The 15,679-nt window shown below is 37.3% G+C and overlaps 2 protein-coding genes across 8 annotated transcripts in view; one reads left to right on the top strand and one right to left on the bottom strand.

Annotated features, from left to right (window-relative positions):
- CLCC1 (chloride channel CLIC like 1) overlaps positions 1 to 3,906 on the top strand; it is a 35,247-nt gene extending 31,341 nt beyond the window's left edge. For all 6 annotated transcript variants that reach the window (XM_040232166.1, XM_040232169.1, XM_040232168.1 and 3 more), the window contains exon 11: positions 1,673 to 3,906. In XM_040232166.1, coding sequence (XP_040088100.1) covers positions 1,673 to 1,918 — 246 coding nt within the window. In that variant the 3' untranslated portion in view covers positions 1,919 to 3,906. The remainder of the gene's footprint in view (positions 1 to 1,672) is intronic.
- Positions 3,907 to 4,703: 797 nt separating this feature from the next.
- GPSM2 (G protein signaling modulator 2) overlaps positions 4,704 to 15,679 on the bottom strand; it is a 50,381-nt gene continuing 39,405 nt past the window's right edge. For both annotated transcript variants that reach the window (XM_040232159.1, XM_040232158.1), the window contains 5 exons: positions 15,186 to 15,256; positions 13,315 to 13,491; positions 11,139 to 11,295; positions 10,047 to 10,261; positions 4,704 to 5,527 (listed from right to left, as the gene is read on the bottom strand). In XM_040232159.1, the coding sequence (XP_040088093.1) occupies positions 5,303 to 5,527; positions 10,047 to 10,261; positions 11,139 to 11,295; positions 13,315 to 13,491; positions 15,186 to 15,256 (845 nt within the window). In that variant the 3' untranslated portion in view covers positions 4,704 to 5,302. The remainder of the gene's footprint in view (positions 5,528 to 10,046; positions 10,262 to 11,138; positions 11,296 to 13,314; positions 13,492 to 15,185; positions 15,257 to 15,679) is intronic.

Below are 15,679 nucleotides of genomic sequence, written 5' to 3' on the forward strand. Positions count from 1 at the left end.
ATTTGTATTGTCATTTGCAAGGTTTATGTTGCAGGTGTAAACCTTTGGGAAACCATAACAAACACAGTAGAATCTAGGAGCTTGTAGAATCCTTCCCATGAAGTTCCTGAGAAGGATAAAACATAGCTGCGTCGGTCTAGAAAATTAAGATGTTCCTTTCAGCTTTAATAAAGTGCACGTGAAACTGTTAGTCAGTCGTGTCTGACTCTGCGACTCCATGGGCTGTAGTCCACCAGGCTCCTCTGTCCATGGAATTCTCTAGGCAAGAATACTGGAGTGGATTGCCATTCCCTTCTCCAGGCTATCTTCCCGACCCAGAGAGATCCAGAGATCGAACCCAAGTCTCCTGCATTGCAGGCAAATTCTTTACCATCTGAGCCACTGGTTATTGTTACTTAATCTCAGAAATACTCCAGTTCCCAGCTCACCTGAAGGGAAAGCCAAAGATAGCAAAATGGCCCAGGGCCTCCCACTGCTCTCCCCTCCCAGGCTCCCTCCAGGCTCATTCTGCTTCAGTCACAAGGGCCTCCTCCTGTCTGCTCCTTGAGCTCAGCCTTGGTACTTGCTATTCATTGTCTAGCATGCTGTTCCCATATATTCATAAGGTTCATTTCCTCAAGCCTTTACTCATATCATCTTTTCAGACCACGCTAATTTAAACAGCAATTCAGCCTTCCCACCCCCATAATTTATTGCCCAGTAAGTTCAGGGAAGGGGGCGGCAGTTTGTTTGCTGTCTTTTGTATCCTTAGGACCTATAAGTTAAGGTATGCTCAGTGAACATTTGTGAAATGAATTATTCTCCCCAGGCAAGAGGAGTTAACAGTACTGGTCACAGTCTTCCCGACCCTTCCTAAGCTGGGTCACTAGACCACCTACCATATCCTGAGTGTCCCACTCTTCCATAGACAGTTCTTTCTTTAATGTTTATTTTTAATTGGAGGATAATTACTTTATAAAGTTGTTGGTTTCTGCTGTAAAACAAGGTAAATCTCGTAAGTATATATATATACCCTCCCTCTTGAACCTCCTCACACCATCCTATCCCTGTAGGTCATCACAGAGCACCAGGCTGAGCTCCCTGTGTTAGGCAGCAGCTTCCCACTATCTGTCTACATGTGGCAGTGGCTGTTTCCAAAAAAGGCAATGGCACCCCACTCCAGTCCTCTTGCCTGGAAAATCCCATGGACGGAGGAGCCTGGTGGGCTGCCGTCTATGGGGTCGCTAAGAGTCGGACACGACTGAGCGACTTCCCTTTCACTTTTCCCTTTCATGCATCGGAGAAGTAAATGGCAGCCAACTCCAGGGTTCTTGCCTGGAGAACCCCAGGGACGGGGGAGCCTGGTGGGCTGCCGTCTATGGGGTCGCACAGTGTTGGACACGACCGAAGTGACTCAGCAGCAGCAGCAGCAGCAGCCGTGTCTGTTCAGTGCTACTCTCTCAATTCGTCCCACCCTCTTCTTCCCACCTTGTGTCCACAAGTCTGTCTTCTGTGTCCATAGACAGTCCTGTAAAGCTTAACGTTTATATAATTACAGTCCAGCACTGGGACGAGGACTTGAAAGAATTCAGTGTTTGCTATAACAGATTTGTGGGAACTTGTTGAACATGTATATTACAAACCTTCATGTTATGTTAATTGAACAATTACACTGTAATTCTCTCCTTTGTAGCTTAAATCACCTAATTTGGAATCGAAGCCCAAAGAGATGGGTGAAATCCCAGGAGAAAGCACTCCGACAGAAAGCAGTACTGAAAGCAGCCAGCCAGCTAAGCCTGTTTCTGACCAGAAGGTGTCAGAGGGTGTAGAAGGTTGCCCTGCAGTGGAGAAGGCCTGGCGCAGGACTGATGCCGCAGGCGGCCCAGAGGAGGGCAGCACATGCAGTCCAGCAAGTGCCGCAGTGGAAGCGTGTGGCTAGAGGAGCACAGACATGGGCCACAGTTCTGAGGTCGTCTGCGAGTTCTGTAAAGTAATCTTCACAGCTGTTTCTTCTGCAAATATTCTGATATTTACTACACAGGTGTCCACTTTAAACATCAGTATTTTTACTGATAATCAGAATTACCAAGTGTGCATGTATCTCTGATTTCATTTCTTTGATATTAAGATGCATCCCATAAAGTTTTTGAAGTGTTAATTTTGGAACAGGATCTCATAGATGAACATATGGCATGTATTAATGATTCTGAATCATGAAAAAGACCGTGTGAGGTGGGGGACATTGAAAAAGAAGTTGTTGTTTACAGGCATATATAGGAACCAACTCACCAAAGTGTGTTTTGCCTTTTGGAAGTCCTGTGATACCTACTTTAGTTAATAGAATTATTTGTTAGTTGTGCATCGGACCCAGAATATCTCTAAAAATGGTAGTGACTCAAAAACAGCATTTAAGGAAAGTCACCGTAGTTGAGTTCACCCTCGAAGTTTACCCCTGAAGTCCTGTGCCGCAGCACTGGCGACGCAGTGTCAGTCTAACCCCCTCTAGGCGGCCCACCGACCAACCTCATTTCTCAACTCGTACAGCTGTTACTGGGCCTGCTTCTTTATCACCCCTTTGACTTTATCCTTAGCTAAGACAGAACTGAAGACTGTCAGGGGAATTTAGGTTACGTAGCTTGTTAAATTGGTAATCTCAGTTTTACATACTTTGAGAATGGCTTTATTTCCCCAGCAAATAAGTGCACAGGCTTTATAAGGCATGTTTCCTTGCTACTCAGAATCCCAGATTTGAGGTTATTAGTTATTACTGTATCTTACATCATAGTAAACCATATTGTCCAAGCCATATGAAGTTCTAAATTTTAGAGATCTATACAAAGAGAAGGATAAACACTGTGATAAAAGACGAGCAGATTTTTAATGCTAGACAGGTGATATAATCCACACTTCAGTTATTCTGATTTTCAAACTATTCTTCATTTTAAACTTAAAAGCAATTTATAACTTTTGCACAAAGTCTAGCTAGGAAGCCACAGTTATACACATTCGGGTATTCTTTGTTTTAACCTTCACACTACAAGTTCCAGTCAGCTGCTTACTAAAAATGATAACTACAAGTAGTTTTAAAATTTTCATGCAGGCATTTCTTTCAGAAAAGATTTAAAGCATTTGCTTTTCTATGTTTTTTTATGTGAAATGCAGAATACCCCTTCTTGGCTCCCAGAAGCATCACTTAGATGCCTATAACAAATTTAATTTTATGTCTTAGTATTATTTTCTAGCTTAATATTACAAAACATCATTAGTATTTCATTAGAAAGGTAATTTTTTCCAATAAATGCAAAATGATTTATATAAAACTTTACAACACAGGCGTGTAAGGATGTCTGCATTTTGGGATAGACTTGTGAACATCAATGCATATAAAGTAGTCCTCTTGGGGGCCAGGTCTGTTTACTATATTGGTGAACGTGCTCCCAAGGTGCTATTTATCCTCTGAGTGGTGAAATGGATGCCTCAGTTGATAGACTGTAACTGTGAGAGTAGAGTTAATGTTATTTTGCACTTCTGACTGCTGCTTATCAATCCAAAAATGAATCTTTAAAAGAAAATTTAAGTAAAAGTTCACCTTTGTATTCTTTAATTTCAGATAACCGTTTGGGGATGAACTCTACTTTGACAGCTAGCAAGGCAACAAGGTACTGCTGTTGAAAGATAACAGCAGAGTTTAGGGAAGACTTATTAAAGCAAATTGAATATTTAAGGTCAGTTTATAACTAAAAGAAATAGGCTTGTTTATTGTTTAGCCAACATTTATCGTTAAAGTCAAGGATTATAGTAACAAGCTTTTAGGAATAGCAGACTGAGGCAGACAGCTTTTTTAAAGCAATTTTTAAGTGGAATGGCTAACACTGAATGTTTATGGGGTCTAAGAGCTACACAAAATAAACACTTATTTTTACATTATTGTGTTTTGGTATGCTGTCTTTGCTCAATAAATGTGCTTGTAAGAAAAAGCCCCACAAAATTTAAGTGCAGGTTTTGGTTTTAAATGGGTGCTAATCCAGGACATTACACCCTATATATAACATATAAAACATAATATAATCCAGGTGTTAACTGAGTACTTTTGACAAAATTTGTGTGATTTTAGAACCAAGAATCATCTCCCTCCCCCTGTCCCGCCCCGAGCTCTTAATGTGAGTCCAGATTTCTCATTTTTTAAAACATTGGCCATTTGGAGAAGTGGTTCTCATTGCCTATCAAAATCACCTGAAAGATTTTTAGAATGAACAGAGGCCTAGATCCCATCGCAGCTGTGCAGAAGCAGAAGCAACCAGAAGTGAATGAGCTGCCAGCTTGTTCCAGGTGTGGGGATTTGTAGTGTGCAATTCAGGCTTACTCCAGACCCAGCTCAGTCCCATCCTGGTTGACTTGCTTTTGCTAAACTTACTTATGTCACATTACGTCCCCTTGTAAAATACCTTCACTTTCTGGAAAGAGGAGGAAGAGGCTTAATGACAACTGAGGGCTTAACCTACATCTTTCATACTTAATTTTTGTGGCCTAGGTTTTTGACATAGTCACATAAAGGTTTTGGGTTTTTTTTTGACATTGGGTCCTAAAAAACTTTAGTATTGTACAACAGAACATACAATTTTAAACCATTACATACACACTCACACCACCCCCCCACACACAGATGCACATACATACATACCTATGTATATATATATACACATAAATTATTTTAAAACTTATACAAAGAGGCCAAACCACACTAAAAGAAGTTTATTCTTAAATTCTTTTATGATGGCTTTGGCCTAAAAATATATTGAAAATAGAGATTTTCTTAGTGGAAAAAAAAATCTAGATTCTTTAACAGACTATATAATTTTTTACACAATGGTAAAGTATTTTTATGAAACACGGTAGTTTCTCACTACATCCATGGTTAGGTATAAAAAATTGCCATTATCAATTAAGAGTAAAAAAGTTACCTCAACAAGAGGATTAAATCCTAGTCTAGATTCATTTTAACTTCTTACTTTACAAATACTAGGTAAAGGAGTCTAACAAGTTGTCAAAGAACATAATCCCAAGCAGTAATCACAAAAGTTGATGAAGCACCTTTCAAGACACTTCCACTCAGAAACAAGTGAGTGTCCAGAGGAGTGTTAACACTATACTATTAAAGGTTAAATATTTACATCATGCTAAAAACATTTTAAGCCGTAGTACAGTGCTAAACTTTCTCCTTTTGAGGAAAAAAAGTAGTAGATTGAATTTCCCTGCAGTGTTCTGAAAGGAAATAAGGTCATTAAAAAAAAGAAAAAAATTCAACAGTATACTAGTGGTTCGCTTATTTTTTCCCAGAATTTTCAAGTTCCAACAAAGCATTACTCTTCAAAAGGTCCTTGAGCCCAAATTCAGTGTCTCTGTTTTGATCTTGTAAAAGAGCTCTCTGTTCATCCATTCTTTTTGCTTGAGACCGTAAAATAAGGCTAAGGAAGTCCTCATCTGGCACTGTTGGTCCCTTTGTGGCAGCAGGTGGTGGAGCACATCTCTGATCATCTAATCTGGATCCCTAGAAATTCACAAGAGATTAAAAGACAAATAAGGCGAGCACCAAAGTATGTTATCTCTACCATTCACAATAAGAAATGTAGCTTTAACTGTTTACTGCCTCTTAGAACTGCTTAGAAATTTACTCAGTCTTTAGATCTGAAAACTAGTAAGACCTTTTCTTTGAAATGACTTATATGATCAGAATATGCAGGCTATGTTATAGTACACAGAAGGATAGCCATAGCTTCATGGCTTTGGCAAGAGTAGTTAAGACACAAGGTCACCTGTGTCCACGATGACAGTTCAAGATTATAATCTTACCACAATAGGCATCACCAAATAAAACTTACCAAATCTTTAGGAATGTAATGTGAAGTACAGAAACTCTGCATCACTTCCTTATAATATTGTCTTTGGCCAAGGGTCAGCAAACCATAACTCTACTGCCCATTGTTTTTGTAACAGTACTTTGATTTCAACACTGTGCTCGTTTGTGTTGAACTGTGTATGGCTGTTTGCCGCTACAGTGGTAGAATTGAGCAGTTGCAACAAAGGCCAAAGGGCTCAAAAAGCCTAAAATAGTTTCTCTATGGCCCTTTACAGAAAAAGTTTGCCTGCCCTTGGTCTTAAGCATTTAAATCTTTTAAGTTCTAGCTTATGGTTCTTAGAAGTATGTTAGAAATGTTTTTGATCAAATAAAAAATAAAAGCACTTCAGAAGTCTACAGGATAGTGCCTGGTGCTGTAGCCTAAGGGGAAGAGTAGGAATGTGACAGCTGGCCTCTGAGTGCCCTCCGTGTCGCTAGGCGCCGTGTACTCATGTGCCTGACATTTAGCCGCCTCGTCAGCACCACCCTGGTGCACACACATACCTTCTCTCTTCATCATCTCTCCTGTCACAGTTCTTGGTCCTTTCATTATCCTTTAATTCATCCAGCACTCAGGCACTTCAGTTCCTAGACCTCCTCTCCCCTGATGTTCTCATCCTTACCCTCTGCCCTTATCCATTAGCTCTCATGGTCAGAGGCCAGACATAGTTATTCTCATAAACTGCACCATCTCTGAAATCACTTTAATATCCCATGTTGACCACTGATTCCTATTTTTCCAGATCAGGCTCTCCAGTACTCTTCCAGTAAATCATTTTTTTAAAAAACTGAGATAAAATAAACATAACATAAATTTACCATTTTACCCATTTTTAAGTGTACAGTTCAGTATCCGGTACATTCATATTGTGTAATTATCACCACCATCCATCTCCAGAACTTTTTTAGCCCTGCAAGACTGAAACTCTAAATCTCTTAACAACTCCCCACCCTCCCCACCTCCAGCCTCTGCAACCACCATTGTACTCTGTCTCTGTTAACCGACCCATACAAGTGGAATCATGCAGTGTTTGTCCTCTTGTGACTGTGTATTTCTCAGCATAATAGCTTCAAGGTTCATCCATGTTGTAGAGTGTTTTCAAGGCCAAAAACATTCCATTGTGTAAGTACACCGCATTTTGTTTATCTGGTCATCTGTTGGTAGATGCTTGGGTTGCTTCCAACTTTGGCTGTTGTGAATAATGCTGCTGTGAATATGGGTGTATCACATTGTGAACAAATATCTGTTCATGTCCTCGTTTTCAGTCACACCCAGAAGTGGGATTGCTGGATCATATGACAATTAATTTTTTAAGGAACTGGCATAGAGTTTTCCATAGCAGCTTCACCATTTTATAATCCTACCTGCCATGCACAAGGGTGCCAGTTTCTCCACATCCACAACATTTGCTAATTTCTGCATTTTTTGGTTTTGATAGCCATCCTAATGAGTGCAAGGTGGTATGTCACTGTGGTTTTGATCTTCCTTTCTCTAATGATTTATGATGTCAAGCATCTTTTCCTGTGCTTATTGGCCATTATATCTTCTCTGGAGAAGTATCTATTTGTGTTCTTTACCCATTTTGAATCAGGTTTTTTGTTGTCATGGAGCTTTTGGAGTTCTCTATATTTTGGGTTAATCTTTATCAGTTACATGATTTGCAGATATTGTCTGTGGGTTGCCTTTGTGCTTTGTTGATAGTATCTGCTGCATTAGAAGTTTTAAACTTCCATGAAGTCCAATTTGTCTTTTTCTTTTTTATTCCCTACGCCTTTAGTGTTATAATCAAGAAACCATAGCCAAATCTAAAGTCATGAAGCTTTCCCCCTTATGTTTTATTCTAAGAGTTTTATAGTTTTTAGCTCTTATATTTAGGTCCTTGATCCACTTTGAGTTAATTTTTGTATATGGTATTAGGTATGTATATATGTAGATATCCAGTTTTCTCAGCATCAATTCTTTTGTATGTAGATATCCAGTTTTCTCAGCATCAATTGTTAAGATTCCTTCCATATTAAATGGTCTTGGCAACCTTGCTGAAAATTGTTTGACCATATATATATGAGTGTTTACTTCTGGGCTGTCTGTGTATCATTATGCTTGTATGACACTGTTTTGATTACTGTAGCTCTGTAGTAAATTCTGAAATCTGGAAGTGTGAGTCCTCCAATATTGTTCTTCCTATTCAAGACAGTTTTGGCTATTTGGGTTTCCTTGAGATTCCATCTGCATTTTAGGATGGAGTTTTTATTTCTGTAAAAAGTCATCACTGAACAAAAATGTCTTACAGTCCATGAACATGAGATTTATGTCATCTTTAATTTCTATCAGAAATATTTTATAGTTTTCACTGTATGAGTCTTTCACCTTCTTGGTTAATTCCTAACTATTCTCTTTGATACTACTTACAGCCTACTGTAAGTGGAACTGTTTTTTTAAATTTCCCTTTTGGACTATTCATTATTAGTTTATAGAAACACAACTGATTGTGGATGTTGATATTATATCTTTTAACTTTGTGACTTTCTAACTTTTTTTTTCTTGGTGAAATCTTTGATTTTCTACACATAAGATCCTGTCATCTCCAGGGAATTTTCTGGTGGTCTCGTGGTTAGGGCTCCACACTTTTACTGCAGGATCATGCCTTCAGTCCCTAGTTGGGGGGACTAAAATCCCTCATGCCATGTGGTGCAGCCAAAGGAAAAGAAAAAGACCCTGTTATCTCTAAAACAGAGATGATTTTACTTCTTTACAAATTTGGATGCCTTCTGTTTCCTTACCTAACTGGCTGAAACTTCTGGTCCTGTGTTGAATATAAGTGGCAAAGTGGGCATCCATGTCTTGTTCCTGATCTTAAGAAGCTTTCAGTCTTTTCTCACTGAGTATGATGATCACACATCCTGAGCACTGATATGATGATAGCTGGGGTGAATGAGTTTTATTATGTCATGGGAGTTCCCTGCTATTCCTAGTTTATCATGAAAATGTGTTGAATTTTATCAAGTAATTTTTCTGCATCAATTGAGATGATTGTTTTTTCCTTCATTTCATTATTGTGGTATATTACATTGGTTGATTTCCATATGTTGAACCATCTTTGGATTGTAGGAATATAGGTTTTATGGCATATAATCCTTTTAACATGGTGCTGGGTTCTGTTTGCTAGTATTTTGTTAATTTTTGCATCTATATTTGAAAAGGATATGGGTCTGTAGTTTTCCTATAGTCTTAACTGGCTTTGGCATCAGGGCAGTATTCGCCTCATAGAATGACATAGGAAGTGTTCCCTCTCTTCAGTTTTTGTAATTGGTGGTGTTTAAACATTTGGTAGAATTTACCCATGAAGCCATTAAGTCCAGGGCTTTTCTTTTGTCAGGAGTTGTCCCCCCCCCCCCCGCACCCTTCTTCTTCTGTTTCAGTACATGGCACTGAATCTACTGAAATTTACTGAATTTATTGAAATTTACTCAGTTATTTAAGCCAAAAAGGTAGGACTCATCCTGAATTCTCTTTCTCTTACCCTCCATCCATCTAGTTTATTAACAGATCTTGCCAACCAACCCTAATTTCAAAAATATGTCCCTACTCTGACCACTTACCACTAGGCCCACCACACTGGTCCAAGTCACCAATATTTTTGCCTTGTTACCACATTAGTCTCCTTCTGACACCCTTGCCATCACATTGTTTCGGCAGTTGTTAGGATGATCCCCCAGAGCCCTCTAATGTCTTTCTATCACATCTGGAATACAAGACTTCATCATGGCCTACAGGAGTCTATGTGATCTAGGCTCTGACTACTTCTCCACCCTCATTCTATAAGCTCTCCTCTACCCTTTACTCTACCCAAGTCACACTGGCCACCTTGCCATTCCTTGAACATGCTGTCTCTGCACGGAATGCTCTTTCAGTAAATATCCACTGCTTTACCTTATTCAGGTCTCGGTTGCGGTGTCTACCACAGCTCAGAGGGAGTCATCAGCAACACCCCACCTCACAGCCAAAAGGAACACAAAAGAAGAACCTATCGCAAGGGCATGTCTCCCCGAATAATCAACTGATTGCCTCACTAGTATACAATGAGCTTTTTCCAAGTTAGAATCATTATCCTGCAAAAGTTCTCAACAACGTCTGAGCTATATACAGAATGACAGAAATATGCAGAGATACCTGACATTTGACGAGGATGTCAAAGAAGTCTTCATCAGGCTCTTTGTTGTCATTAGTCATCAGATGGCCAAGTACTGACTGACTGTTTTGTGTCAGACGAAGCCCGGGCAGATTACTGAAACTGGCCCTCTGGTCATCTAGACGGCGGCTCTGCGAGCTGGCAAGAAGGTCTAAAAATTCATCTGTGTTGGGAGACACCACAGAAACCGGTGGTGCTATGGATAGAGGGGGGAAAAAATCCAAAAATAATAGTCATTTAAGCATATTATACACATATAATTTATTTCTGCCTTATTCAGTCCCAGGACCCTCCCTGCCCTCTTGCTTTAGCTCTGTTGCTGAGCGTCACTGATAGGCTGGGGCCTGACTAGATGGGTGGTGAAGGGAGAATCAATTTCAGAGTACTTCATATGGTTATTCAGATTTGACTGTATTTCCCTTTATCTAATAGCACCTAATATGTAACTCTATGAGATACGGGGCTAGATTTTGGAGGTAAATAGCTTTTCTTATATAATTTCTCAGCCCAGGATGAATGGGACAGTATTTTATTTCATGCTCTGGTTAGGACATTTAGCTAACTATAAGTGCTGCTGGCAAGTCTTGATCTTCAGGAGAAGTCTTTTGGTAGCTGAAATATAAAATTTTAAGTAGCCAGCCTATTTCAGTCTTTCTGAGGCTCAGGCAAGCCTTAGCTGCAGCCATAGCCACAGGCTCCTCAGTGTGTCTGAGCTTTTCTTTTTTAAATCACGTATGAAGCATTCGTATTTTACATGTAATCATAAGGTATGTATAACTAAAGTTTTTTCATTATTGTTTAACATAGATTTTCTTTTCCCCAACCCCTAGGAAGCTCAGGAGGCAGTAAGATATAATTATTAGAAAGTACACCACACTAGATAGAAATACAGATAAACTCAGCGGAACTGAAACAAAACCTTGTTTAAAACTGTACAAATTCCAGCATTTCAGATATACTTCGATTCAGTCTCCTTGATTGTACCTCCTATGATAAGAATTAAATTCTCAGAAATAACTACAAGAATATCAAAGAGAACTACTCAAACTGCAGGAGAGGCACAGATAACTTGCTTTTTAGCATCCTTTTGAGGGGAGTGGAAGAAGCTGCTGCTGCAGCTGATGAGTTCTTCTCTTGTAAGCAGCACCTCTGATCATCCATCCGATTGCTTTGAAATCGGCTTAATAGGTCAAAGAACCCTTCATCTCCAATAGAATCTGCACTGATTTTCTAAAATATTGAGAGAGAAAAATCTCAATATTCCAGCATTATCCTTAGATCATCAGTGAAACAGTATCATCTACCTCAAATACAAAGGATGAAGATTTAGAGTAAAAAGTTGACATTTTGTGTAAGATGGTACCACTTACTGGTAGTTATTTCAGTCCAACTAACAAAAAGCATTTCTAATTATTTTACTTTTGATCCTTGTATTTCTAAAGCTAAATAAGTGTACCTCAGACTTAGGGGAACTGTTACAGATACTGAATGAATTACCCAAATATCAGTGATATGAACATGTGCCCCAGGTTCAAGTTTAGCTCTTAGTTTCTACAACAGAATTTAAGTAAACTAAGAACTGATAAACTAAGAAAGCGTGTATATTTTCTTGATATAGTGACTTCTAAGGTCTTTTACTGTAAAGATTTGAAGATCCTGAAAAAACATAAACTTCAAATGAATACTTGAGAAAGAGGGATACCTGTTATACTTTATTTGGAAAGATTCAAAACTAAAATGACTAATGTTTAATAAAGGTAATTTTTCCACAATGATAGTCTTTATTGAAGTACATATAAACAAAATATTATGAGCCCTAGGAGAAAGGTGCAATTAATTCTTAGGTGAAATAGCAAAAGCTTACGTGATATTTGAGTTCCTGAGCATAAGCATTTGCAGGGTAAAGATGTTTCATACTGATTAATATGCAGTTCCAAAGATTTGTAGTGTTCAGGGGATAATGAACTGAAGGGCAGGCAGGGGTAGTGAAGAAGGGGAGAAGAGGAGGCCAAGACAAAGGCCTCTGCATGATATGACAGGCTAACAAGCTAATTAAGGCTTATGCTATGTGAAATGAGAGAAGCATGGTAATAGTCAACTTTAAGCAGTTTTGTACAGAAATCTGGCCCTTCCTGGTTTGAAGAGGTTAATAATGCAGGGAGAGGGATCAGTGCAGGTACCTTTTCCAGAAATACAGGTAAGATAAAGTAGTACATTAAGAACTAATACACAGCAGCAGAGATTTCTTAGGGATTAACTGGAAGGGAAGGAGGAGGAGTCTAGAATGACGCCTGCGTCCCCAGCCTGGGTGACAGTATACATACAGAGCATCCCTTTTACTGAAGTAAGGAAAACGAGAGGGCCTGAGGTTTGGGGATGATAAGTATGTGCATAAGCTACAGTCAAATGCATTAATCACTAACAAAAAGACTTTTTCTGGAAGCATGAAGCCTCTTAATTCATAATTCTGCACACTGAAAGACAAGGCTCCAAAAATACAGACATCTTCAGTTAATTGTGCTTGGTGAAGACCTCAAACCTTGGACTAAGATATTGCCTTCCAGTTCTGCTGTGGATCTACAGAAATATTCCTGGGCCACTTTTATATACCTCATAATGTTTTCTTTTAGTCATACATGTGTAAGAAACATGTAAAAAGCTGATTGAATCAAGGCAAACACTACAGGGTGCAGATATAAATAAAATCCTGACAACAAGATCAATAGAAATCTGTTAAATAAAAGACTACCAGTTTTTTCAAAGGTTCTTACTGCTTGAAAAATGGACTTGGTAATTTGAAGTGGTTTCTTTGTAATTTATCTGATCTTTTTTTATCAGAGTGTAGCTTAGAGATACCCCTGATACCAGTAATCCAATGGTATTTTAAAATTTCTAAATATTTTGTTATATTTAATAATGAGTCCTATGCTCACTTTTAAGCAAAATTGTTTTTAACTCTATTAGAATTTTAGTAATAGAAATAAATAAAAGTAGATGCATGCAGACAGTTCTCACTTTAAATTAGTATTTAAAAATCCTCGAACATCTGAATTTAATTTGTTCTGACTTCTAAACTGAATGGAGGACATTTTAGTTTCTAGCTTTGAAAAATACAGAAAAGGAAAATACAGAAGACTACTTTGAATAAGAAAGATATTTTATGTTGACCATCTAATAATAAATTATAAAAATCCAGTATGAATATAAAAAACTCAAAACACAATACTCTAAAACTTATTTTAAACATACCCTTTGAGAATTCGGAATTCGGTGATCAATGGAATTACTAGCGTCTTGGAGAACTTTAGTGGAGGAATTAGTTTTGTATTTTTTCCCCTTCAGTCTGTTGACAAAGAGGAGCTTTGCAGAAGGTTTGGCAATAAGCGGTTTTTGTTTAGCAAGAATTTCACTGTTCCAGTTTTGTACCTACAGAATTATAAATAGAAAACAGGACATCAAAAAAAATCAGTAACTGGGGGCGGGGTGAGTTAAATTCCTTTTTGACAATATATCTCACTGTTTTCAAAAGCTTGGACCAAATGTATGCTATGAATTTCTTACTATCAAAATATTAAAGTGGAGGTTTTTAGAAATCTTAATAAGTTTGCCAAAAATCATAAAAATAAAATTTGGATGGTCAGAGAAGCTGAAATTTTATTCTCAATGTGAGTTACCTGAAAATCAGTTACAACTGGGAAGTTTGAATATCTAGAATTTTTAACCTTAAAAATTGACATCTAAAACTTAGGAAGCAGTAGTAATTTTTTGTTGATAAAACTACTGAACTCTTTGACTTTATTAGGTAAAAAAAAAAAATCACAACTTAAGAGATAAAGCTTTATCATCATTTGTCTATTGGAAAATTACAGGGTTGAATCTGATCAGCTTCTCATGGAATTACTGTTAGTACCACTTAGAGATGCACCAAATTAATTTTGCTGCTTATTACTAGGTTCCTACCTACTAGAAGAGGGAAGATCTAAACTGACTTAAAAGTTTTTTGTTTTCTTTTTTTTTTTAAATACTCTATAGATTTAAAGATTTGAGAATCACACTCAAAATATAAGAGGTAAAGAGTTGGAAAAAATCTCAAAGCTCTTCAGAAGTTAACCAGAAGTTAAAAAAAAAACATTTTTTTTTCTAATTCCTCCACTATAATTAAAAAAATATATTGGAAATTAGTTCAAATCAGATGTTGGTCTCATGATGACTACTTACACAAAAAATGTCAATATTCAAAAATCATATAATAATAGAGCAGAAGAATATTTAATGACACAAAGATGTTGATATAGTACTATGTATTCTAAAATAGTATCTATTAATATTCATATAAAATGCAAGATGAACAAATACAAAAATACTAATTTTCCTTACTTTTGGAAGGTGTGATTATTGATAATTTTAATTTCCTCGTTGGAAGTTTCTGAAGTTACTATAATAGATATATCTTATAAAAAGTGTTTTAAGAAATATCAATACACCATAAACAAATAAGAGCAAACAAACCATAGCAGTGTAAATGGAGGTGGAAGAAAGCAGCCTAGATTTATTCTTCAGTAACCTTTTTCCCAATTAATCCCTTCTCTGTTACTTAAAAAACCAACAAAATCCTAGAGGAGATGCATCTTGAATAAAGAGTTATTGCTTTGTTTAAAAAAGCTTTTCAAAAGTGCAGCCAAGAAAACTAGCTTGATCATAAGTATCATTAATCTTGCCCATAATGTTGCTGGTATTTAGTTGAAAAAGCTTCTTAATCCTTTTTTAAGAAAAACAAAATAGTGCATGTACATGGTAAAATATTCAAACACTTCAAAACAGTATATAAAGTAAGCATTTCTTATAACCCAGATAGCAGTTTTCCTGGAGGTAATCACTGTTGTCAAGTATCTTACATACGCTTCTGGAAACATGCAATTAGCAAGGATATATATGCATAAAAGTTTTCTTGAACAGATGGTACCATACTGTACACATTGTTTTTGCACTGTACTTGCTTCTTTTCAAAGGAAAATGTTCAAGTGATACCCATATGACAGGACTTAAATTATTTCATTTAAATTTAAAGTTGCTAAAATATTTTAACAGTTCAAGAAATTTAAAACAGAAAAACTGCCAACCTTTTCTGGTGTTAACTTCATAAGCTCCATGTTTTCCATACTGTGTCGGCGTCCAAACTTGGGGCGTGCACCTTTGGAAAAAAAAAGTTAATTCAAATAAACTAGGGAGCCCTTAAGACTGCAAATTCAGCATCACTATGTTCTTTAAAGTCTGCTACACAAACCCATATGGAAGGAGGAAACGTGTATAAACATATATTCTTTTAAGAATAATAATTTTCCACATGAACTAAATGAATAAAACATTTTGATGTAAGGAAGTTAAGATTTTGGTTGGATACTAACTTTGGTTACTAACATTACCCCTTAATTTAGAAAAGGCATTTCATAATAACAGGTTTTATATGATATAGTCTCCTAAAATCCACCCAAACGGTAGAGTAGTTTAAAAACATAAGGAAAGCATAAGGCCTTCAATTTTGAGGTAAGAATCAAAATAACATCCCCAATACACTTTTCTCAGTTATCTGTTTCCATTTTAAGATCTCCATTGA

The sequence above is a fragment of the Oryx dammah genome, unplaced genomic scaffold (assembly GCF_014754425.2).
Source record: "Oryx dammah isolate SB20612 unplaced genomic scaffold, SCBI_Odam_1.1 HiC_scaffold_28, whole genome shotgun sequence".
Classification (NCBI taxonomy): Eukaryota; Metazoa; Chordata; class Mammalia; order Artiodactyla; family Bovidae; genus Oryx; species Oryx dammah.